Source organism: Homarus americanus, unplaced genomic scaffold (genome assembly GCF_018991925.1).
Source record: "Homarus americanus isolate GMGI-L3 unplaced genomic scaffold, GMGI_Hamer_2.0 scaffold59276, whole genome shotgun sequence".
NCBI lineage: Eukaryota > Metazoa > Arthropoda > Malacostraca > Decapoda > Nephropidae > Homarus > Homarus americanus.
In genome coordinates, this window is record NW_024733410.1 from 1 (window position 1) to 25,530 (window position 25,530).

At 49.1% G+C, this 25,530-nt stretch overlaps 8 protein-coding genes across 8 annotated transcripts; 6 read left to right on the forward strand and 2 right to left on the reverse strand.

The window, feature by feature from the left end:
• Positions 1-79: 79 nt before the first annotated feature.
• Positions 80-1,387, reverse strand: LOC121869807 (flocculation protein FLO11-like; the record flags this gene model as incomplete). Its single annotated transcript, XM_042371385.1, has 5 exons — positions 1,163-1,387; positions 848-913; positions 798-802; positions 438-712; positions 80-303 (listed from the first exon to the last, which is right to left on the reverse strand). Coding segments are annotated over exons 1-5 (795 nt in total), but the record flags the coding sequence as incomplete, so codon positions are not given.
• LOC121869799 lies at positions 1,386-2,444 on the forward strand. Its single transcript, XM_042371376.1, has 4 exons — positions 1,386-1,509; positions 1,840-1,929; positions 2,134-2,270; positions 2,358-2,444. Exons 1-4 carry the CDS (start codon positions 1,386-1,388, stop codon positions 2,442-2,444), a joined length of 438 nt encoding a protein of 145 aa, XP_042227310.1.
• Positions 2,445-2,467: 23 nt separating this feature from the next.
• LOC121869800 lies at positions 2,468-3,940 on the forward strand. Its single transcript, XM_042371377.1, has 4 exons — positions 2,468-2,840; positions 3,336-3,425; positions 3,630-3,766; positions 3,854-3,940. The coding sequence occupies exons 1-4, from the start codon at positions 2,468-2,470 to the stop codon at positions 3,938-3,940; spliced, it is 687 nt and encodes a 228-aa protein (XP_042227311.1).
• A 23-nt stretch (positions 3,941-3,963) lies between these two features.
• Positions 3,964-7,428, forward strand: LOC121869801 (mucin-21-like). The gene is made up of 6 exons (XM_042371378.1): positions 3,964-4,446; positions 4,535-4,747; positions 5,285-5,647; positions 5,958-6,488; positions 6,961-7,083; positions 7,315-7,428. Exons 1-6 carry the CDS (start codon positions 3,964-3,966, stop codon positions 7,426-7,428), a joined length of 1,827 nt encoding a protein of 608 aa, XP_042227312.1.
• Positions 7,429-7,447: 19 nt separating this feature from the next.
• On the reverse strand, positions 7,448-11,427 carry LOC121869802 (chitinase-like protein PB1E7.04c). The gene is made up of 8 exons (XM_042371380.1): positions 11,396-11,427; positions 10,727-10,861; positions 9,912-10,317; positions 9,431-9,657; positions 9,088-9,261; positions 8,569-8,723; positions 7,790-8,039; positions 7,448-7,643 (listed from the first exon to the last, which is right to left on the reverse strand). The coding sequence occupies exons 1-8, from the start codon at positions 11,425-11,427 to the stop codon at positions 7,448-7,450; spliced, it is 1,575 nt and encodes a 524-aa protein (XP_042227314.1).
• On the forward strand, positions 11,426-12,634 carry LOC121869803. The gene is made up of 4 exons (XM_042371381.1): positions 11,426-11,569; positions 11,987-12,185; positions 12,324-12,460; positions 12,548-12,634. Exons 1-4 carry the CDS (start codon positions 11,426-11,428, stop codon positions 12,632-12,634), a joined length of 567 nt encoding a protein of 188 aa, XP_042227315.1.
• Positions 12,635-12,657: 23 nt separating this feature from the next.
• On the forward strand, positions 12,658-16,982 carry LOC121869804 (mucin-21-like). The gene is made up of 8 exons (XM_042371382.1): positions 12,658-13,140; positions 13,229-13,441; positions 14,287-14,469; positions 14,557-14,820; positions 14,945-15,079; positions 15,390-15,920; positions 16,362-16,514; positions 16,803-16,982. Exons 1-8 carry the CDS (start codon positions 12,658-12,660, stop codon positions 16,980-16,982), a joined length of 2,142 nt encoding a protein of 713 aa, XP_042227316.1.
• A 3,894-nt stretch (positions 16,983-20,876) lies between these two features.
• Positions 20,877-22,085, forward strand: LOC121869805. Its single transcript, XM_042371383.1, has 4 exons — positions 20,877-21,020; positions 21,438-21,636; positions 21,775-21,911; positions 21,999-22,085. Exons 1-4 carry the CDS (start codon positions 20,877-20,879, stop codon positions 22,083-22,085), a joined length of 567 nt encoding a protein of 188 aa, XP_042227317.1.
• The last annotated feature ends 3,445 nt before the right edge of the window (positions 22,086-25,530 follow it).

Consider the following 25,530-nt stretch of genomic DNA (forward strand, 5'->3'; position numbering starts at 1 on the left):
CTGGTGCTGACGATGTTGACACAGGTGCTACTGATGCTGACAATATTGATACAGGTGCTACTGCTGCTGAGAATGTTACTACAAGTGCGAGTGAGGCTGAGAATGTTGACACAGGAGCTACTGCTGCTGCGATTGTTGACACAGGTGCAACTGCTGCTGAGAATATTGACAAGGGTGCTACTACTGCTGAGAATGTTGATACGGGTGCTGCAGCTAAGAACGTTGCTACAGGTGCAACTGGTGCTAAAAATGTTAACACGGAGGCTATTGCTGCTGAGAATGTTGACATGGGTGCTACTGCTGCTGAGAATATTGACAAGGGAGTTATTGCTGCTTAGAATGTGGACACGGCTGTTACTGAGAATGTTGACACGGTTACTACTTATGCTGAGATTGTTAACACAGCTGCTAATAAAAAATGTTGACACGCGTGCTACTTATGCTGAGAATGCTGACACGGGTGCTATTGCTGGTGAGAATGTGGACACGGCATTTACTGGTGCCGAGAATGTTTATACGGGTGCTACTGGTGCTGCGAATGTGGACACGGTTACTACTGCAGCTGAGAATACTGACACTGCTGCTATTGGTGCTGAGAATGTTGACACGGCTGCTACTGGGGCTGAGATTGTTAACACGGCTGTTACTGTGGCTGAGAATGTTAACACGGCTGTTACTGGTGCTGACGATGTTGACACGGGTGATACTGCAGCTGCAAATATTGACACGGCTGCTACTTCTGCTGAAAATGTTGACACGGCTGCTACTGTTGCTGAGAATGCTGACACGGCTGCTACTAGTGCTGAAAATGTTGACAAGGTGCTACTGCTGCTGAGAATGTGGACACGGCTGCTACTGCTGCTGAGAATGTTGACATGGGTGCTACTGGTGCTGACGATGTTGACACAGGTGCTACTGCTGCTGAGAATGTTAACACAGGTGCTACTGCTGCTGAAAATGTTGACACGGCTGCTACTGCTGCTGAGAATGTTAACACAGGTGCTACTGCTGCTGAGAATGTTAACACAGGTGCTACTGCTGCTGAAAATGTTAACACGGGTGCTACTGCTGCTGAGAATGTTAACACAGGTGCTACTGCTGCTGAAAATGTTGACACGGCTGCTACTGGTGCTGAGAATGTTTACACGGCTGCTACTGTTACTGAGAATGTGGACACGGATACTACTGCTGCTGAGAATACTGACACTGCTGCTATTGGTGCTGAGAATGTTAACACGGCTGTTATTGGTGCTGACGATGTTGACACGGGTGATACTGCAGGTACAAATATTGACACGGCTGCTACTTCTGATGAAAATGTTGACACGGCTGCTACTGTTGCTGAGAATGTGGACACGGCTGTTACTGCTGCTGAGACTGTTGACATGGGTGCTACTGGTGCTGACGATGTTGACACGGGTACCACTGCTGCTGCGAATATTGACACGGGTGCTACTGTTGCTGAGAATGTTAACACGGGTGTTAGTGCAGCTGAGAATGTTAACACGGGTGCTACTGCTGCTGAGAATGTTGACACGGGTGCTATTACTGCTGAGAATGTTAACACGGGTGCTACTGCTGCTGACAATGTTAACAAGGGTGCTACTGCTGCTGAAAATGTTGACACGCGTGATACTGCTGCTGAGAATGTTGACACGGGTGCTACTGATTCTGATAATGTTAACACGGGTGTTAGTGCAGCTGAGAATGTTGACACGGGTGCTACTGCTACTGAGAATGTTGACACGGGTGCTACTGCTGCTGAGAATGTTGACACGGGTACTACTGCTGCTGAGAATGTTGACACGGGTGCTACTGAGTCTGAGAAGGTTGACACAGGTGGAACTGCTGCTGGGAATGTTAAGACGGGTGCTACTGCTCCTGACGATGTTGACACGGGTGCTACTGTTTCTGAGAAGGTTGACACAGGTGCTACTGCTGCTGGGAATGTTGACACGGGTACTACTGCTGCTGAGAATGTTACTACAAGTGCTAGTGAGGCTGAGAATGTTGACATGGGTGCTACTGCTGCTGAGAATGTTGACACGGGTGATACTGCTGCTGAGAATGATGACACGGGTGCTATTGCTGCTGAGAATGTGGACACGGCTGCTACTGAGAATGTTGATACAGGAGCTACTGCTGCTGCGAATGATGACACGGGTGCTACTGCTGCTGAGAATATTGACACGAGTGCTACTACTGCTGAGAATATTGATACGGGTGCTGCTGCTAAGAACGTTGCTAGAGGTGCAACTGATGCTAAGAATGTTAACACGGGTGCTATTGCTGCTGAGAATGTTGACACGGGTGCTACTGCCGCTGAGAATGTTGACAAGGGAGTTATTGATGCTTAGAATGTGGACACGGCTGTTACTGAGAATGTTGGCACGGGTGCTACTTATGCTGAGAATGTTGACACAGCTGCTAATAAGAAATGTTGACACGGGTGGTACTTATGCTGAGAATGCTGACACGGGTGCTATTGCTGGTGAGAATGTGGACACGGCATTTACTGGTGCTGAGAATGTTTTTTTCGGGTGCTACTGGTGCTGAAAATGTGGACACGGTTACTACTGCTGCTGAGAATACTGACACTGCTGCTATTGGTGCTGAGAATGTTGTCACGGCTGCTACTGGGGCTGAGATTGGTAACACGGCTGTTACTGTGGCTGAGAATGTTAACACGGCTGTTACTGGTGCTGACGATGTTGACATGGGTGATACTGCAGCTGCAAATATTGACACGGCTGCTACTTCTGCTGAAAATGTTGACACGGCTGCTACTGTTGCTGAGAATGCTGACACGGCTGCTACTAGTGCTGAGAATGTTGACACATGTGCTACTGCTGCTGAGAATGTGGACACGGCTGTTACTGCTGCTGAGACTGTTGACATGGGTGCTACTGGTGCTGACGATGTTGACACGGGTACCACTGCTGCTGCGAATATTGACACGGGTGCTACTGTTGCTGAGAATGTTAACACGGGTGTTAGTGCAGCTGAGAATGTTAACACGGGTGCTACTGCTGCTGAGAATGTTGACACGGGTGCTATTACTGCTGAGAATGTTAACACGGGTGCTACTGCTGCTGACAATGTTAACAAGGGTGCTAGCTGGTTGCGTGATACTGCTGCTGAGAATGTTGACACGGGTGCTACTGATTCTGATAATGTTAACACGGGTGTTAGTGCAGCTGAGAATGTTGACACGGGTGCTACTGCTACTGAGAATGTTGACACGGGTGCTACTGCTGCTGAAAATGTTGACACGGGTACTACTGCTGCTGAGAATGTTGACACGGGTGCTACTGAGTCTGAGAAGGTTGACACAGGTGGAACTGCTGCTGGGAATGTTAAGACGGGTGCTACTGCTCCTGACGATGTTGACACGGGTGCTACTGTTTCTGAGAAGGTTGACACAGGTGCTACTGCTGCTGGGAATGTTGACACGGGTACTACTGCTGCTGAGAATGTTACTACAAGTGCTAGTGAGGCTGAGAATGTTGACATGGGTGCTACTGCTGCTGAGAATGTTGACACGGGTGATACTGCTGCTGAGAATGATGACACGGGTGCTATTGCTGCTGAGAATGTGGACACGGCTGCTACTGAGAATGTTGATACAGGAGCTACTGCTGCTGCGAATGATGACACGGGTGCTACTGCTGCTGAGAATATTGACACGAGTGCTACTACTGCTGAGAATATTGATACGGGTGCTGCTGCTAAGAACGTTGCTAGAGGTGCAACTGATGCTAAGAATGTTAACACGGGTGCTATTGCTGCTGAGAATGTTGACACGGGTGCTACTGCCGCTGAGAATGTTGACAAGGGAGTTATTGATGCTTAGAATGTGGACACGGCTGTTACTGAGAATGTTGGCACGGGTGCTACTTATGCTGAGAATGTTGACACAGCTGCTAATAAGAAATGTTGACACGGGTGGTACTTATGCTGAGAATGCTGACACGGGTGCTATTGCTGGTGAGAATGTGGACACGGCATTTACTGGTGCTGAGAATGTTTTTTTCGGGTGCTACTGGTGCTGAAAATGTGGACACGGTTACTACTGCTGCTGAGAATACTGACACTGCTGCTATTGGTGCTGAGAATGTTGTCACGGCTGCTACTGGGGCTGAGATTGGTAACACGGCTGTTACTGTGGCTGAGAATGTTAACACGGCTGTTACTGGTGCTGACGATGTTGACATGGGTGATACTGCAGCGGCAAATATTGACACGGCTGCTACTTCTGCTGAAAATGTTGACACGGCTGCTACTGTTGCTGAGAATGCTGACACGGCTGCTACTAGTGCTGAGAATGTTGACACATGTGCTACTGCTGCTGAGAATGTGGACACGGCTGCAACTGCTGCTGAGAATATTGACATTGGTGCTACTGGTGCTGACGATGTTGACACAGGTGCTACTGCTGCTGAGAATGTTAACACGGGTGCTACTGCTACTGAAAATGTTGACACGGCTGCTACTGGTGCTGAGAATGTTTACACGGCATGCTACTGTTGCTGAGAATGTTAACACGGGTGCTACTGCTGCTGAGAATGTTGACACGGATGCTACTGGGGTTGAGATTGTTAACATGGCTGTTACTGGGGCTGAGAATGTTAACACGGCTGTTACTGGTGCTGACGATGTTGACACGGGTGATACTGCAGCTACAAATATTGACACGGCTGCTACTTCTGCTGAAAATGTTGAAACGGCTGCTACTGTTGCTGAGAATGTGGACACGGCTGCTACTGCTGCTGAGACTGTTGACATGGGTGCTACTGGTGCTGACGATGATGACACGGGTACCACTGCTGCTGCGAATATTGACACGGGTGCTACTGTTGCTGAGAATGTTAACACGGGTGCTACTGCTGCTGAGAATGTTGAGATGGGTGCTACTGCTGCTGAGAATGTTAACGCGGGTGCTACTGCTGCTGAGAATGTTGACACGGATGCTATTGCTGCTGAGAATGTTAACACGGGTGATACTGCTGCTGACAATGTTAACACGGGTGCTACTGCTGCTGAAAAGTTGACACGGGTGCTACTGCTGCTGAGAATGTTGACACGGGTGCTACTGCTGCTGATAATGTTAACACGGGTTCTACTGTTGCTGAGAATGTTGACATGGGAGCTACTGGTGCTGAGAATGTTGACACGGGTGTTAGTGCAGCTGAGAATGTTGACACGGGTGCTACTGCTACTGAGAATGTTGACACGGGTGCTACTGCTGCTGAAAAATGTTGACACGGGTGCTACTGCTGCTGAGAATGTTGACACGGGTGCTACTGAGTCTGAGAAGGTTGACACAGGTGGAACTGCTGCTGGGAATGTTAAGACGGGTGCTACTGCTGCTGACGATGTTGACACGGGTGCTACTGTTTCTGAGAAGGTTGACACAGGTGCTACTGCATCTGCGAATGTTGACACGGGTACTACTGCTGCTGAGAATGGTACTACAAGGGCTAGTGAGGCTGAGAATGTTGACATGGGTGATACTGCTGCTGAGAATGTTGACCCGGGTGCTACTTATGCTGAGAATGTTGACACGGGTGCTATTGCTGGCGAGAATGTGGACACGGCTGTTACTAGTTCTGGGAATGTTGACACAGGTGCTACTGGTGCTGAGAATGTAGACACAAGAGCTACTGCTTCTGAGAATGTTGACACGGGTGCTACTGTTGCTGGGAATGTTGACACGGGTGCTACTGCTGCTGCGAATATTGACATGGGTGCTACTGTTGCTGAGAATGTTGACACGGGTGCTACTGTTGCTGACGATGTTGACACGGGTGCTACTGCTGCTGAGAATGTTGACACGGGTGCTACTGCTGCTGAGAATGTTGACACGGGTGCTACTGTTGCTGAGAATGTGGACACGGTTACTACTGCTGCTGAGAATATTGACACTGCTGCTATTGGTGTTGAGAATGTTGACACAGCTGCTACTGGGGCTGAGAATGTTAACACGGCAATTACTGGGCCTGAGAATGTTAACACGGCTGTTACTGGTGCTGACGATGTTGACACGGTTGCTACTGATGCTGAGAATATTGACACGGAATGCTACTGTTGCTGAGAATGTGGACACGGTTACTACTGCTGCTGAGAATATTGACACTGCTGCGATTGGTGCTGAGAATGTTGACACAGCTGCTACTGGGGCTGAGAATGTTAACACGGTTATTACTGGGCCTGAGAATGTTTACATGGCCGTTACTGGTGCTGACGATGTTGACACGGCTGGTACTGTTGCTGAGAATGCTGACACGGCTGCTACTAGTGCTGAGAATGTTGACACAGGTGCTACTGGTACTGAGAATGTGGACACGGCTGCTACTGCTGCTGAGAATGTAGACATGGGTGCTACTGGTGCTGACGATGTTGACACGGGTGCTACTACTGCTGCGAATATTGAATCGGGTGCTACTGTTGCTGAGAATGTTAACCCGGGAGCTACTGCTGCTGAGAATGTTAACACGGGTGCTACTGCTGCTGCGAATGTTGACACGGGTGCTACTGCTGCTGAGAATTTTAACACGGGTGCTACTGCTGCTGAGAATGTTGACACGGGTGCTACTGCAGCTGAAAATGTTGACACGGGTGCTACTGCTGCTGATAATGTTAACACGGGTTCTACTGTTGCTGAGAATGTTAACATGGGTGCTACTGTTGCTGAGAATGTTGACACGGGTGTTAGTGCAGCTAAGAATGTTGACACGGGTGCTACTGAGAATTTTGACACGGGTGCTACTGCTGCTCAGAATGTTGACACGGCTGATACTGCTGCTGAGAATGTTGACACGGGTGCTACTGCTGTTGAGAATGTTAACACGGGTACTATTGCTGCTGACGATGTTGACACGAGTGCTACTGTTTCTGAAAATGTTGACACGGGTGCTACTGCTGCTGAGAAGTTGACACGGGTGCTACTGAGTCTGATAGGTTGACACAGGTGCTGATACTGCTGCTGAGAATGTTGACACGGGTGCTACTGCTGCTGAGAAAGTTGCTACAGGTGCTACTGAGCCTGAGAATGTTGACACGGGTGCTACAGATGCTGAGAATGTTTTCACGGGTGCTACTGCTGCTGAGAATGTGGACACGGCTGCTACTGAGAATGTTGACACAAGAGCTACTGCTGCTGAAAATGTTGACACGGCTGCTACTGTTGCTGAGAATATTGACACGGGTGCTACTACTGCTGAGAATGTTGATACGGGTGATACTGCTGCTCAGAATGTTGACACGGGTGCTACTGCTGCTGAGAATGTTGACACGGGTGTTACTGTTTCTGAGAATGTCGAAACGGGTGCTATTGCTGCTGAAAATGTGGACACGGCTGCTACTGAGAATGTTGACACAAGAGCTACTGCTGCTGCGAATGTTGACACTGGTGCTACTACTGCTTAGAATATTGACACGGGTGCTACTACTGCTGAGAATGTTGATACGGTGCTGCTGCTAAGAACATTGCTACAGGTGCAACTGGTGCTGAGAATATTGATTGGGTGCTACTCCTGCTGAGAATGTTAACAAGGGAGTTATTGCTGCTTAGAATGTGGACACGGCTGTTACTGAGAATGTTGACACGGTTGCTACTTACGCTGAGAATGTTAACACAGCTGCTAATAAGAAATGTTGACACGGGTGCTACTTATGCTGAGAATGCTGACACGGGTGCTATTGCTGGTGAGAATGTGTACACGGCATTTACTGGTGCTGAGAATGTTGACACGGGTGCTACTGCTGCTGAGAATGTGGACACGGTTACTACTGCTGCTGAGGTATACTGACACTGCTGCTATTGCTACTGAGAATGTTAACACGGCTGGTACTGGGGCTGAGATTGTTAACACGGCTGTTACTGTGGCTGAGAATGTTAACACGGCTGTTACTGGTGCTGACGATGTTGACACGGGTGATACTGCAGCTGCAAATATTGACACGGCTGCTACTTCTGCTGAAAATGTTGACACGGCTGCTACTGTTGCTGAGAATGCGGACACGGCTGCTACTAGTTGCTGAGAATGTTGACACAGGTGCTACTGGTGCTGAGAATGTGGACACCGCTGCTACTGCTGCTGAGAATGTTGACATGTGTGCCACTGGTGCTGACGATGTTGACACGGGTGCTACTGCTGCTGAGAATGTTAACACAGGTGCTACTGCTGCTGAGAATGTTGACACGGGTGCTACTGCAGCTGAAAATGTTGACACGGGTGCTACTGCTGCTGATAATGTTAACACGGGTTCTACTGTTGCTGAGAATGTTGACATGGGTGCTACTGTTGCTGAGAATGTTGACACGGGTGTTAGTGCAGCTAAGAATGTTGACACGGGTGCTACTGAGAATTTTGACACGGGTGCTACTGCTGCTCAGAATGTTGACACGGCTGATACTGCTGCTGAGAATGTTGACACGGGTGCTACTGCTGTTGAGAATGTTAACACGGGTACTATTGCTGCTGACGATGTTGACACGAGTGCTACTGTTTCTGAAAATGTTGACACGGGTGCTACTGCTGCTGAGAAAGTTGACACGGGTGCTACTGAGTCTGAGAAGGTTGACACAGGTGCTACTACTGCTGAGAATGTTGACACGGGTGCTACTGCTGCTGAGAAAGTTGCTACAGGTGCTACTGAGCCTGAGAATGTTGACACGGGTGCTACAGATGCTGAGAATGTTTTCACGGGTGCTACTGCTGCTGAGAATGTGGACACGGCTGCTACTGAGAATGTTGACACAAGAGCTACTGCTGCTGAAAATGTTGACACGGCTGCTACTGTTGCTGAGAATATTGACACGGGTGCTACTACTGCTGAGAATGTTGATACGGGTGATACTGCTGCTCAGAATGTTGACACGGGTGCTACTGCTGCTGAGAATGTTGACACGGGTGTTACTGTTTCTGAGAATGTCGAAACGGGTGCTATTGCTGCTGAAAATGTGGACACGGCTGCTACTGAGAATGTTGACACAAGAGCTACTGCTGCTGCGAATGTTGACACTGGTGCTACTACTGCTTAGAATATTGACACGGGTGCTACTACTGCTGAGAATGTTGATACGGTGCTGCTGCTAAGAACATTGCTACAGGTGCAACTGGTGCTGAGAATATTGATTGGGTGCTACTCCTGCTGAGAATGTTAACAAGGGAGTTATTGCTGCTTAGAATGTGGACACGGCTGTTACTGAGAATGTTGACACGGTTGCTACTTACGCTGAGAATGTTAACACAGCTGCTAATAAGAAATGTTGACACGGGTGCTACTTATGCTGAGAATGCTGACACGGGTGCTATTGCTGGTGAGAATGTGTACACGGCATTTACTGGTGCTGAGAATGTTGACACGGGTGCTACTGCTGCTGAGAATGTGGACACGGTTACTACTGCTGCTGAGGTATACTGACACTACTGCTATTGCTACTGAGAATGTTAACACGGCTGGTACTGGGGCTGAGATTGTTAACACGGCTGTTACTGTGGCTGAGAATGTTAACACGGCTGTTACTGGTGCTGACGATGTTGACACGGGTGATACTGCAGCTGCAAATATTGACACGGCTGCTACTTCTGCTGAAAATGTTGACACGGCTGCTACTGTTGCTGAGAATGCGGACACGGCTGCTACTAGTTGCTGAGAATGTTGACACAGGTGCTACTGGTGCTGAGAATGTGGACACCGCTGCTACTGCTGCTGAGAATGTTGACATGTGTGCTACTGGTGCTGACGATGTTGACACGGGTGCTACTGCTGCTGAGAATGTTAACACAGGTGCTACTGCTGCTGAAAATGTTGACAAGGCTGCTACTGGTGCTGAGAATGTTTACACGGCTGCTACTGTTGCTGAGAATGTGGACACGGTTACTACTGCTGCTGAGAATACTGACACTGCTGCTATTGGTGCTGAGAATGTTGACACGGCTGCTACTGGGACTGAGATTGTTAACACGGCTGTTACTGGGGCTGAGAATGTTAACACGGCTGTTACTGTTGCTGACGATGTTGACACGGGTGATACTGCAGCTACAAATATTGACACGGCTGCTACTTCTACTGAAAATGTTGACACAGGTGCTACTGTTGCTGAGAATGCTGACACGGCTGCTACTAATGCTGAGAATGTTGACACAGGTGCTACTGGTGCTGAGAATGTGGACACGGCTGCCACTGCTGCTGAGACTGTTGACATGGGTGCTACTGGTGCTGACGATGTTGGCACGGGTACCACTGCTGCTGCGAATATTTACACGGGTGCTACTGTTGCTGAGAATGTTAACACGGGTGCTACTGCTGCTGAGAATGTTGAGACGGGTGCTACTGCTGCTGAGAATGTTAACACGGGTGCTACTGCTGTTGAGAATGTTGACACGGGTGCTATTGCTGCTGAGAATGTTAAGACGGGTGCTACTGCTGCTGACAATATTAACACGGGTTACTGCTGCTGAGAAAATGTTGACACGGGTGCTACTGCTGCTGAAAATGTTACTGCGACTGCTGCTGAGAATGTTGACACGGGTGCTATTGCTGCTGAGAATGTTAACACGGGTGCTACTGCTGCTGACAATGTTAACACGGGTGCTACTGCTGCTGAAAATGTTGACACGGGTGCTACTGCTGCTGAGAATGTTGAAACCGGTGCTACTGGTGCTGAGAATGTTGACACGGCATTTACTGGTGCTGAGAATGTTGACACGGGTGCTACTTTGCTGGCACGGCTGCCAGAATGTTGACACGGGTGCTACTGCTGCTGAAAAAGTTGCTACAGGTGCTACTGAGCCTGAGAATGTTGACACGGGTGCTACTGATGCTGAGAATGTTTTCACGGGTGCTACTGCTGCTGAGAATGTGGACACGGCTGCTACTGAGAATGTTGACACAAGAGCTACTGCTGCTGCGAATGTTGACACGGGTGCTACTGCTGCTGAGAATATTGACACGGGTGCTACTACTGCTGAGAATGTTGATACGGGTCCTGCTGCTAAGAACGTTGCTGCAGGTGCAACTTGTGCTTAGAATGTTAACACGGGTGCTATTGCTGCTGAGAATGTTGACACGGGTGCTACTGCTGCTGAGAATGTTGACAAGGGAGTTAATGCTGCTTAGAATGTGGACACGGCTGTTACTGAGAATGTTGACACGGGTGCAACTTATGCTGAGAATGTTGACACAGCTGCTAATAAGAAATGTTGACACGGGTTCTACTTATGCTGAGAATGTTGACACGGCTGCTATTGCTGGTGAGAATGTGGACACGGCATTTACTGGTGCTGAGAATGTTGACACGGGTGCTACTGGTGCTGAGAATGTTGACACGGCTGCTACTGGTGCTGAGAATGTTTACACGGCTGCTACTGCTGTTGAGAATGTTGACACGGATGCTACTGGGGTTGAGATTGTTAACATGGCTGTTACTGGGGCTGAGAATGTTAACACGGCTGTTACTGGTGCTGACGATGTTGACACGGGTGATACTGCAGCTACAAATATTGACACGGCTGCTACTTCTGCTGAAAATGTTGAAACGGCTGCTACTGTTGCTGAGAATGTGGACACGGCTGCTACTGCTGCTGAGACTGTTGACATGGGTGCTACTGGTGCTGACGATGTTGACACGGGTACCACTGCTGCTGCGAATATTGACACGGGTGCTACTGTTGCTGAGAATGTTAACACGGGTGTTAGTGCAGCTGAGAATGTTAACACGGGTGCTACTGCTGCTGAGAATGTTGACACGGGTGCTATTACTGCTGAGAATGTTAACACGGGTGCTACTGCTGCTGACAATGTTAACAAGGGTGCTACTGCTGCTGAGAATGTTGACACGGGTGCTACTGATTCTGATAATGTTAACACGGGTGTTAGTGCAGCTGAGAATGTTGACACGGGTGCTACTGCTACTGAGAATGTTGACACGGGTGCTACTGCTGCTGAAAATGTTGACACGGGTACTACTGCTGCTGAGAATGTTGACACGGGTGCTACTGAGTCTGAGAAGGTTGACACAGGTGGAACTGCTGCTGGGAATGTTAAGACGGGTGCTACTGCTCCTGACGATGTTGACACGAGTGCTACTGTTTCTGAGAAGGTTGACACAGGTGCTACTGCTGCTAGGAATGTTGACACGGGTACTACTGCTGCTGAGAATGTTACTACAAGTGCTAGTGAGGCTGAGAATGTTGACATGGGTGCTACTGCTGCTGAGAATGTTGACACGGGTGTTACTGCTGCTGAGAATGATGACACGGGTGCTATTGCTGCTGAGAATGTGGACACGGCTGCTACTGAGAATGTTGACACAGGAGCTACTGCTGCTGCGAATGATGACACGGGTGCTACTGCTGCTGAGAATATTGACACGAGTGCTACTACTGCTGAGAATATTGATACGGGTGCTGCTGCTAAGAACGTTGCTAGAGGTGCAACTGATGCTAAGAATGTTAACACGGGTGCTATTGCTGCTGAGAATGTTGACACGGGTGCTACTGCCGCTGAGAATGTTGACAAGGGAGTTATTGATGCTTAGAATGTGGACACGGCTGTTACTGAGAATGTTGGCACGGGTGCTACTTATGCTGAGAATGTTGACACAGCTGCTAATAAGAAATGTTGACACGGGTGGTACTTATGCTGAGAATGCTGACACGGGTGCTATTGCTGGTGAGAATGTGGACACGGCATTTACTGGTGCTGAGAATGTTTTTTACGGGTGCTACTGGTGCTGAAAATGTGGACACGGTTACTACTGCTGCTGAGAATACTGACACTGCTGCTATTGGTGCTGAGAATGTTGTCACGGCTGCTACTGGGGCTGAGATTGGTAACACGGCTGTTACTGTGGCTGAGAATGTTAACACGGCTGTTACTGGTGCTGACGATGTTGACATGGGTGATACTGCAGCTGCAAATATTGACACGGCTGCTACTTCTGCTGAAAATGTTGACACGGCTGCTACTGTTGCTGAGAATGCTGACACGGCTGCTACTAGTGCTGAGAATGTTGACACATGTGCTACTGCTGCTGAGAATGTGGACACGGCTGCAACTGCTGCTGAGAATATTGACATTGGTGCTACTGGTGCTGACGATGTTGACACAGGTGCTACTGCTGCTGAGAATGTTAACACGGGTGCTACTGCTACTGAAAATGTTGACACGGCTGCTACTGGTGCTGAGAATGTTTACACGGCATGCTACTGTTGCTGAGAATGTTAACACGGGTGCTACTGCTGCTGAGAATGTTGACACGGATGCTACTGGGGTTGAGATTGTTAACATGGCTGTTACTGGGGCTGAGAATGTTAACACGGCTGTTACTGGTGCTGACGATGTTGACACGGGTGATACTGCAGCTACAAATATTGACACGGCTGCTACTTCTGCTGAAAATGTTGAAACGGCTGCTACTGTTGCTGAGAATGTGGACACGGCTGCTACTGCTGCTGAGACTGTTGACATGGGTGCTACTGGTGCTGACGATGTTGACACGGGTACCACTGCTGCTGCGAATATTGACACGGGTGCTACTGTTGCTGAGAATGTTAACACGGGTGCTACTGCTGCTGAGAATGTTGAGATGGGTGCTACTGCTGCTGAGAATGTTAACGCGGGTGCTACTGCTGCTGAGAATGTTGACACGGATGCTATTGCTGCTGAGAATGTTAACACGGGTGATACTGCTGCTGACAATGTTAACACGGGTGCTACTGCTGCTGAAAAGTTGACACGGGTGCTACTGCTGCTGAGAATGTTGACACGGGTGCTACTGCTGCTGATAATGTTAACACGGGTTCTACTGTTGCTGAGAATGTTGACATGGGAGCTACTGGTGCTGAGAATGTTGACACGGGTGTTAGTGCAGCTGAGAATGTTGACACGGGTGCTACTGCTACTGAGAATGTTGACACGGGTGCTACTGCTGCTGAGAATGTTAACGCGGGTGCTATGCGCTGGAGAATGCTGACACGGATGCTATTGCTGCTGAGAATGTTAACACGGGTGATACTGCTGCTGACACATGGGTGCTACTGCTGCTGAAAAGCTGACACGGTGCTACTGCTGCTGAGAATGTTGACACGGGTGCTACTGCTGCTGATAATGTTAACACGGGTTCTACTGTTGCTGAGAATGTGACATGGAGACTGAGAATGCTGACACGGGTGTTAGTGGCAGCCGAGAATGTGACACGGTGCTACTGCCACTGAGAATGTTGACACGGGTGCTACTGCTGCTGAAAATGTTGACACGGGTGCTACTGCTGCTGAGAATGTTGACACGGGTGCTACTGAGTCTGAGAAGGTTGACACAGGTGGAACTGCTGCTGGGAATGTTAAGACGGGTGCTACTGCTGCTGACGATGTTGACACGGGTGCTACTGTTTCTGAGAAGGTTGACACAGGTGCTACTGCATCTGAGAATGTTGACACGGGTACTACTGCTGCTGAGAATGTTACTACAAGGGCTAGTGAGGCTGAGAATGTTGACATGGGTGATACTGCTGCTGAGAATGGTGACACGGGTGCTACTGCTTCTGAGAATGTTGACACGGGTGTTAGTGCTGCTGAGAATGATGACACGGGTGCTATTGCTGCTGAGAATGTGGACACGGCTGCAACTGAGAATGTTGACACAGGAGCTACTGCTGCTGCGAATGATGACACGGGTGCTACTGCTGCTGAGAATATTGACACGAGTGCTACTACTGCTGAGAATGTTGATACGGGTGCTGCTGCTAAGAACGTTGTTACAGGTGCAACTGGTGCTAAGAATGTTAACACGGGTGCTATTGCTGCTGAGAATGTTGACACGGGTGCTACTGCTGCTGAGAATGTTGACAAGGGAGTTATTGCTGCTTAGAATGTGGACACGGCTGTTGCTGAGAATGTTGGCACGGGTGCTACTTATGCTGAGAATGTTGACACAGCTGCTAATAAGAAATGTTGACCCGGGTGCTACTTATGCTGAGAATGTTGACACGGGTGCTATTGCTGGCGAGAATGTGGACACGGCTGTTACTAGTTCTGGGAATGTTGACACAGGTGCTACTGGTGCTGAGAATGTAGACACAAGAGCTACTGCTTCTGAGAATGTTGACACGGGTGCTACTGTTGCTGGGAATGTTGACACGGGTGCTACTGCTGCTGCGAATATTGACATGGGTGCTACTGTTGCTGAGAATGTTGACACGGGTGCTACTGTTGCTGACGATGTTGACACGGGTGCTACTGCTGCTGAGAATGTTGACACGGGTGCTACTGCTGCTGAGAATGTTGACACGGGTGCTACTGTTGCTGAGAATGTGGACACGGTTACTACTGCTGCTGAGAATATTGACACTGCTGCTATTGGTGTTGAGAATGTTGACACAGCTGCTACTGGGGCTGAGAATGTTAACACGGCAATTACTGGGCCTGAGAATGTTAACACGGCTGTTACTGGTGCTGACGATGTTGACACGGTTGCTACTGATGCTGAGAATATTGACACGGAATGCTACTGTTGCTGAGAATGTGGACACGGTTACTACTGCTGCTGAGAATATTGACACTGCTGCGATTGGTGCTGAGAATGTTGACACAGCTGCTACTGGGGCTGAGAATGTTAACACGGTTATTACTGGGCCTGAGAATGTTTACATGGCCGTTACTGGTGCTGACGATGTTGACACGGCTGGTACTGTTGCTGAGAATGCTGACACGGCTGCTACTAGTGCTGAGAATGTTGACACAGGTGCTACTGGTACTGAGAATGTGGACACGGCTGCTACTGCTGCTGAGAATGTAGACATGGGTGCTACTGGTGCTGACGATGTTGACACGGGTGCTACTACTGCTGCGAATATTGAATCGGGTGCTACTGTTGCTGAGAATGTTAACCCGGGAGCTACTGCTGCTGAGAATGTTAACACGGGTGCTACTGCTGCTGCGAATGTTGACACGGGTGCTACTGCTGCTGAGAATTTTAACACGGGTGCTACTGCTGCTGAGAATGTTGACACGGGTGCTACTGCAGCTGAAAATGTTGACACGGGTGCTACTGCTGCTGATAATGTTAACACGGGTTCTACTGTTGCTGAGAATGTTAACATGGGTGCTACTGTTGCTGAGAATGTTGACACGGGTGTTAGTGCAGCTAAGAATGTTGACACGGGTGCTACTGAGAATTTTGACACGGGTGCTACTGCTGCTCAGAATGTTGACACGGCTGATACTGCTGCTGAGAATGTTGACACGGGTGCTACTGCTGTTGAGAATGTTAACACGGGTACTATTGCTGCTGACGATGTTGACACGAGTGCTACTGTTTCTGAAAATGTTGACACGGGTGCTACTGCTGCTGAGAAAGTTGACACGGGTGCTACTGAGTCTGAGAAGGTTGACACAGGTGCTACTACTGCTGAGAATGTTGACACGGGTGCTACTGCTGCTGAGAAAGTTGCTACAGGTGCTACTGAGCCTGAGAATGTTGACACGGGTGCTACTGATGCTGAGAATGTTTTCACGGGTGCTACTGCTGCTGAGAATGTGGACACGGCTGCTACTGAGAATGTTGACACAAGAGCTACTGCTGCTGCGAATGTTGACACGGGTGCTACTGCTGCTGAGAATATTGACACGGGTGCTACTACTGCTGAGAATGTTGATACGGGTCCTGCTGCTAAGAACGTTGCTGCAGGTGCAACTTGTGCTTAGAATGTTAACACGGGTGCTATTGCTGCTGAGAATGTTGACACGGGTGCTACTGCTGCTGAGAATGTTGACAAGGGAGTTAATGCTGCTTAGAATGTGGACACGGCTGTTACTGAGAACAACGTTGACACAAGAGCCACTGTTGCCGCGAATGTTGACTGGTGCTACTTCGCTGCTGAGAATATTGACACGGGTGCTACTGCCGAGAATGTTGATACGCGGTGTTGCTGCCAAGAACGTTGCTACAGGTGCAACTGGTGCCGAGAATATTGATTGCGCTACTCCTGCTGAGAATGTTGGGTCAAGGAGTTATTGCTGGCGAATGTGACACGGCTGTTACTGAGAATGTTGACATCGGTTGCTACTTTACGCTGAGAATGTTAAACACAGCTGCTAATAAGAAATGCGTTGACACGGGTGCTACTTTTATGCTGAGAATGCTGACACGGGTGCTATTGCTGGTGAGAATGTGTACACGGCATTTACTGGTGCTGAGAATGTTGACACGGGTGCTACTGCTGCTGAGAATGTGGACACGGTTACTACTGCTGCTGAGGTATACTGACACTGCTGCTATTGCTACTGAGAATGTTAACACGGCTGGTACTGGGGCTGAGATTGTTAACACGGCTGTTACTGTGGCTGAGAATGTTAACACGGCTGTTACTGGTGCTGACGATGTTGACACGGGTGATACTGCAGCTGCAAATATTGACACGGCTGCTACTTCTGCTGAAAATGTTGACACGGCTGCTACTGTTGCTGAGAATGCGGACACGGCTGCTACTAGTTGCTGAGAATGTTGACACAGGTGCTACTGGTGCTGAGAATGTGGACACCGCTGCTACTGCTGCTGAGAATGTTGACATGTGTGCCACTGGTGCTGACGATGTTGACACGGGTGCTACTGCTGCTGAGAATGTTAACACAGGTGCTACTGCTGCTGAGAATGTTGACACGGGTGCTACTGCAGCTGAAAATGTTGACACGGGTGCTACTGCTGCTGATAATGTTAACACGGGTTCTACTGTTGCTGAGAATGTTGACATGGGTGCTACTGTTGCTGAGAATGTTGACACGGGTGTTAGTGCAGCTAAGAATGTTGACACGGGTGCTACTGAGAATTTTGACACGGGTGCTACTGCTGCTCAGAATGTTGACACGGCTGATACTGCTGCTGAGAATGTTGACACGGGTGCTACTGCTGTTGGGAGAATGTTAACACGGGTACTATTAGTTGACGATGTTGACACGAGTGCTACTGTTTCTGGAAAATGCTGACACGGGTGCTACTGCTGCTGAGAAAGTTGGACACGGGTGCCATTGGAGTCTGGAGAAGGTTGACAGGTGCTACCATCAAGCTGAGAATGTTGACACGGGTGCTACTGCTGCTGAGAAAGTTGCTACAGGTGCTACTGAGCCTGAGAATGTTGACACGGGTGCTACAGATGCTGAGAATGTTTTCACGGGTGCTACTGCTGCTGAGAATGTGGACACGGCTGCTACTGAGAATGTTGACACAAGAGCTACTGCTGCTGAAAATGTTGACACGGCTGCTACTGTTGCTGAGAATATTGACACGGGTGCTACTACTGCTGAGAATGTTGATACGGGTGATACTGCTGCTCAGAATGTTGACACGGGTGCTACTGCTGCTGAGAATGTTGACACGGGTGTTACTGTTTCTGAGAATGTCGAAACGGGTGCTATTGCTGCTGAAAATGTGGACACGGCTGCTACTGAGAATGTTGACACAAGAGCTACTGCTGCTGCGAATGTTGACACTGGTGCTACTACTGCTTAGAATATTGACACGGGTGCTACTACTGCTGAGAATGTTGATACGGTGCTGCTGCTAAGAACATTGCTACAGGTGCAACTGGTGCTGAGAATATTGATTGGGTGCTACTCCTGCTGAGAATGTTAACAAGGGAGTTATTGCTGCTTAGAATGTGGACACGGCTGTTACTGAGAATGTTGACACGGTTGCTACTTACGCTGAGAATGTTAACACAGCTGCTAATAAGAAATGTTGACACGGGTGCTACTTATGCTGAGAATGCTGACACGGGTGCTATTGCTGGTGAGAATGTGTACACGGCATTTACTGGTGCTGAGAATGTTGACACGGGTGCTACTGCTGCTGAGAATGTGGACACGGTTACTACTGCTGCTGAGGTATACTGACACTACTGCTATTGCTACTGAGAATGTTAACACGGCTGGTACTGGGGCTGAGATTGTTAACACGGCTGTTACTGTGGCTGAGAATGTTAACACGGCTGTTACTGGTGCTGACGATGTTGACACGGGTGATACTGCAGCTGCAAATATTGACACGGCTGCTACTTCTGCTGAAAATGTTGACACGGCTGCTACTGTTGCTGAGAATGCGGACACGGCTGCTACTAGTTGCTGAGAATGTTGACACAGGTGCTACTGGTGCTGAGAATGTGGACACCGCTGCTACTGCTGCTGAGAATGTTGACATGTGTGCTACTGGTGCTGACGATGTTGACACGGGTGCTACTGCTGCTGAGAATGTTAACACAGGTGCTACTGCTGCTGAAAATGTTGACAAGGCTGCTACTGGTGCTGAGAATGTTTACACGGCTGCTACTGTTGCTGAGAATGTGGACACGGTTACTACTGCTGCTGAGAATACTGACACTGCTGCTATTGGTGCTGAGAATGTTGACACGGCTGCTACTGGGACTGAGATTGTTAACACGGCTGTTACTGGGGCTGAGAATGTTAACACGGCTGTTACTGTTGCTGACGATGTTGACACGGGTGATACTGCAGCTACAAATATTGACACGGCTGCTACTTCTACTGAAAATGTTGACACAGGTGCTACTGTTGCTGAGAATGCTGACACGGCTGCTACTAGTGCTGAGAATGTTGACACAGGTGCTACTGGTGCTGAGAATGTGGACACGGCTGCCACTGCTGCTGAGACTGTTGACATGGGTGCTACTGGTGCTGACGATGTTGGCACGGGTACCACTGCTGCTGCGAATATTTACACGGGTGCTACTGTTGCTGAGAATGTTAACACGGGTGCTACTGCTGCTGAGAATGTTGAGACGGGTGCTACTGCTGCTGAGAATGTTAACACGGGTGCTACTGCTGTTGAGAATGTTGACACGGGTGCTATTGCTGCTGAGAATGTTAACACGGGTGCTACTGCTGCTATACACGTGCTACTGCTGCTGAAAATGTTAACACGGGTGCGACTGCTGCTGAGAATGTTGACACGGGTGCTATTGCTGCTGAGAATGTTAACACGGGTGCTACTGCTGCTGACAATGTTAACACGGGTGCTACTGCTGCTGAAAATGTTGACACGGGTGCTACTGCTGCTGAGAATGTTGAAACCGGTGCTACTGGTGCTGAGAATGTTGACACGGCATTTACTGGTGCTGAGAATGTTGACACGGGTGCTACTGGTGCTGCGAATGTTGGCACGGCTGCTACTGGTGCTGAGAATCAACACGGGTGCTACTGCTGCTGAAAAAGTTGCTACAGGTGCTACTGAGCCTGAGAATGTTGACACGGGTGCTACTGATGCTGAGAATGTTTTCACGGGTGCTACTGCTGCTGAGAATGTGGACACGGCTGCTACTGAGAATGTTGACACAAGAGCTACTGCTGCTGCGAATGTTGACACGGGTGCTACTGCTGCTGAGAATATTGACACGGGTGCTACTACTGCTGAGAATGTTGATACGGGTCCTGCTGCTAAGAACGTTGCTGCAGGTGCAACTTGTGCTTAGAATGTTAACACGGGTGCTATTGCTGCTGAGAATGTTGACACGGGTGCTACTGCTGCTGAGAATGTTGACAAGGGAGTTAATGCTGCTTAGAATGTGGACACGGCTGTTACTGAGAATGTTGACACGGGTGCAACTTATGCTGAGAATGTTGACACAGCTGCTAATAAGAAATGTTGACACGGGTTCTACTTATGCTGAGAATGTTGACACGGCTGCTATTGCTGGTGAGAATGTGGACACGGCATTTACTGGTGCTGAGAATGTTGACACGGGTGCTACTGGTGCTGAGAATGTTGACACGGCTGCTACTGGTGCTGAGAATGTTTACACGGCTGCTACTGCTGTTGAGAATGTTGACACGGATGCTACTGGGGTTGAGATTGTTAACATGGCTGTTACTGGGGCTGAGAATGTTAACACGGCTGTTACTGGTGCTGACGATGTTGACACGGGTGATACTGCAGCTACAAATATTGACACGGCTGCTACTTCTGCTGAAAATGTTGAAACGGCTGCTACTGTTGCTGAGAATGTGGACACGGCTGCTACTGCTGCTGAGACTGTTGACATGGGTGCTACTGGTGCTGACGATGTTGACACGGGTACCACTGCTGCTGCGAATATTGACACGGGTGCTACTGTTGCTGAGAATGTTAACACGGGTGTTAGTGCAGCTGAGAATGTTAACACGGGTGCTACTGCTGCTGAGAATGTTGACACGGGTGCTATTACTGCTGAGAATGTTAACACGGGTGCTACTGCTGCTGACAATGTTAACAAGGGTGCTACTGCTGCTGAGAATGTTGACACGGGTGCTACTGATTCTGATAATGTTAACACGGGTGTTAGTGCAGCTGAGAATGTTGACACGGGTGCTACTGCTACTGAGAATGTTGACACGGGTGCTACTGCTGCTGAAAATGTTGACACGGGTACTACTGCTGCTGAGAATGTTGACACGGGTGCTACTGAGTCTGAGAAGGTTGACACAGGTGGAACTGCTGCTGGGAATGTTAAGACGGGTGCTACTGCTCCTGACGATGTTGACACGAGTGCTACTGTTTCTGAGAAGGTTGACACAGGTGCTACTGCTGCTAGGAATGTTGACACGGGTACTACTGCTGCTGAGAATGTTACTACAAGTGCTAGTGAGGCTGAGAATGTTGACATGGGTGCTACTGCTGCTGAGAATGTTGACACGGGTGTTACTGCTGCTGAGAATGATGACACGGGTGCTATTGCTGCTGAGAATGTGGACACGGCTGCTACTGAGAATGTTGACACAGGAGCTACTGCTGCTGCGAATGATGACACGGGTGCTACTGCTGCTGAGAATATTGACACGAGTGCTACTACTGCTGAGAATATTGATACGGGTGCTGCTGCTAAGAACGTTGCTAGAGGTGCAACTGATGCTAAGAATGTTAACACGGGTGCTATTGCTGCTGAGAATGTTGACACGGGTGCTACTGCCGCTGAGAATGTTGACAAGGGAGTTATTGATGCTTAGAATGTGGACACGGCTGTTACTGAGAATGTTGGCACGGGTGCTACTTATGCTGAGAATGTTGACACAGCTGCTAATAAGAAATGTTGACACGGGTGGTACTTATGCTGAGAATGCTGACACGGGTGCTATTGCTGGTGAGAATGTGGACACGGCATTTACTGGTGCTGAGAATGTTTTTTTCGGGTGCTACTGGTGCTGAAAATGTGGACACGGTTACTACTGCTGCTGAGAATACTGACACTGCTGCTATTGGTGCTGAGAATGTTGTCACGGCTGCTACTGGGGCTGAGATTGGTAACACGGCTGTTACTGTGGCTGAGAATGTTAACACGGCTGTTACTGGTGCTGACGATGTTGACATGGGTGATACTGCAGCTGCAAATATTGACACGGCTGCTACTTCTGCTGAAAATGTTGACACGGCTGCTACTGTTGCTGAGAATGCTGACACGGCTGCTACTAGTGCTGAGAATGTTGACACATGTGCTACTGCTGCTGAGAATGTGGACACGGCTGCAACTGCTGCTGAGAATATTGACATTGGTGCTACTGGTGCTGACGATGTTGACACAGGTGCTACTGCTGCTGAGAATGTTAACACGGGTGCTACTGCTACTGAAAATGTTGACACGGCTGCTACTGGTGCTGAGAATGTTTACACGGCATGCTACTGTTGCTGAGAATGTTAACACGGGTGCTACTGCTGCTGAGAATGTTGACACGGATGCTACTGGGGTTGAGATTGTTAACATGGCTGTTACTGGGGCTGAGAATGTTAACACGGCTGTTACTGGTGCTGACGATGTTGACACGGGTGATACTGCAGCTACAAATATTGACACGGCTGCTACTTCTGCTGAAAATGTTGAAACGGCTGCTACTGTTGCTGAGAATGTGGACACGGCTGCTACTGCTGCTGAGACTGTTGACATGGGTGCTACTGGTGCTGACGATGCTGACACGGGTACCACTGCTGCGAATATTGACACGGGTGCTACTGTTATGAGAATGTTAACACGGGGCTACTGCTGCTGAGAATGTTGAGATGGGTGGCTGCTGAGAATGTTAACGCTGGTGCTGAGAATGTTGACACGGACGCTATTGCTGCTGAGAATGTTAACACGGTGATACTGCTGCTGACAATGTTAACACGGGTGCTACTGCTGCTGAAAAGTTGACAACTGCTGCTGAGAATGTTGACACGGGTGCTACTGTTGCTGATAATGTTAACACGGGTTCTACTGTTGCTGAGAATGCTGACATGGGAGCCACTGATGCTGAGAATGTTGACGGGTGTTAGTGCAGCTGAGAATGTTGACACGGGTGCTACTGAGAATGTTGAGATGGGTGCTACTGCTGCTGAGAATGTTAACGCGGGTGCTACTGCTGCTGAGAATGTTGACACGGATGCTATTGCTGCTGAGAATGTTAACACGGGTGATACTGCTGCTGACAATGTTAACACGGGTGCTACTGCTGCTGAAAAGTTGACACGGGTGCTACTGCTGCTGAGAATGTTGACACGGGTGCTACTGCTGCTGATAATGTTAACACGGGTTCTACTGTTGCTGAGAATGTTGACATGGGAGCTACTGGTGCTGAGAATGTTGACACGGGTGTTAGTGCAGCTGAGAATGTTGACACGGGTGCTACTGCTACTGAGAATGTTGACACGGGTGCTACTGCTGCTGAGAATGTTGACACGGGTGCTACTGAGTCTGAGAAGGTTGACACAGGTGGAACTGCTGCTGGGAATGTTAAGACGGGTGCTACTGCTGCTGACGATGTTGACACGGGTGCTACTGTTTCTGAGAAGGTTGACACAGGTGCTACTGCATCTGAGAATGTTGACACGGGTACTACTGCTGCTGAGAATGTTACTACAAGGGCTAGTGAGGCTGAGAATGTTGACATGGGTGATACTGCTGCTGAGAATGGTGACACGGGTGCTACTGCTTCTGAGAATGTTGACACGGGTGTTAGTGCTGCTGAGAATGATGACACGGGTGCTATTGCTGCTGAGAATGTGGACACGGCTGCAACTGAGAATGTTGACACAGGAGCTACTGCTGCTGCGAATGATGACACGGGTGCTACTGCTGCTGAGAATATTGACACGAGTGCTACTACTGCTGAGAATGTTGATACGGGTGCTGCTGCTAAGAACGTTGTTACAGGTGCAACTGGTGCTAAGAATGTTAACACGGGTGCTATTGCTGCTGAGAATGTTGACACGGGTGCTACTGCTGCTGAGAATGTTGACAAGGGAGTTATTGCTGCTTAGAATGTGGACACGGCTGTTGCTGAGAATGTTGGCACGGGTGCTACTTATGCTGAGAATGTTGACACAGCTGCTAATAAGAAATGTTGACCCGGGTGCTACTTATGCTGAGAATGTTGACACGGGTGCTATTGCTGGCGAGAATGTGGACACGGCTGTTACTAGTTCTGGGAATGTTGACACAGGTGCTACTGGTGCTGAGAATGTAGACACAAGAGCTACTGCTTCTGAGAATGTTGACACGGGTGCTACTGTTGCTGGGAATGTTGACACGGGTGCTACTGCTGCTGCGAATATTGACATGGGTGCTACTGTTGCTGAGAATGTTGACACGGGTGCTACTGTTGCTGACGATGTTGACACGGGTGCTACTGCTGCTGAGAATGTTGACACGGGTGCTACTGCTGCTGAGAATGTTGACACGGGTGCTACTGTTGCTGAGAATGTGGACACGGTTACTACTGCTGCTGAGAATATTGACACTGCTGCTATTGGTGTTGAGAATGTTGACACAGCTGCTACTGGGGCTGAGAATGTTAACACGGCAGTTACTGGGCCTGAGAATGTTAACACGGCTGTTACTGGTGCTGACGATGTTGACACGGCTGCTACTGATGCTGAGAATATTGACACGGAATGCTACTGTTGCTGAGAATGTGGACACGGTTACTACTGCTGCTGAGAATATTGACACTGCTGCGATTGGTGCTGAGAATGTTGACACAGCTGCTACTGGGGCTGAGAATGTTAACACGGTTATTACTGGGCCTGAGAATGTTTACATGGCCGTTACTGGTGCTGACGATGTTGACACGGCTGGTACTGTTGCTGAGAATGCTGACACGGCTGCTACTAGTGCTGAGAATGTTGACACAGGTGCTACTGATGCTGAGAATGTTGACACGGGTGCTACTGCTGCTGAGAATGTGGACACGGCTGCTACTGAGAATGTTGACACAAGAGCTACTGCTGCTGAAAATGTTGACACGGCTGCTACTGTTGCTGAGAATATTGACACGGGTGCTACTACTGCTGAGAATGTTGATACGGGTGATACTGCTGCTCAGAATGTTGACACGGGTGCTACTGCTGCTGAGAATGTTGACACGGGTGTTACTGTTTCTGAGAATGTCGAAACGGGTGCTATTGCTGCTGAAAATGTGGACACGGCTGCTACTGAGAATGTTGACACAAGAGCTACTGCTGCTGCGAATGTTGACACTGGTGCTACTACTGCTTAGAATATTGACA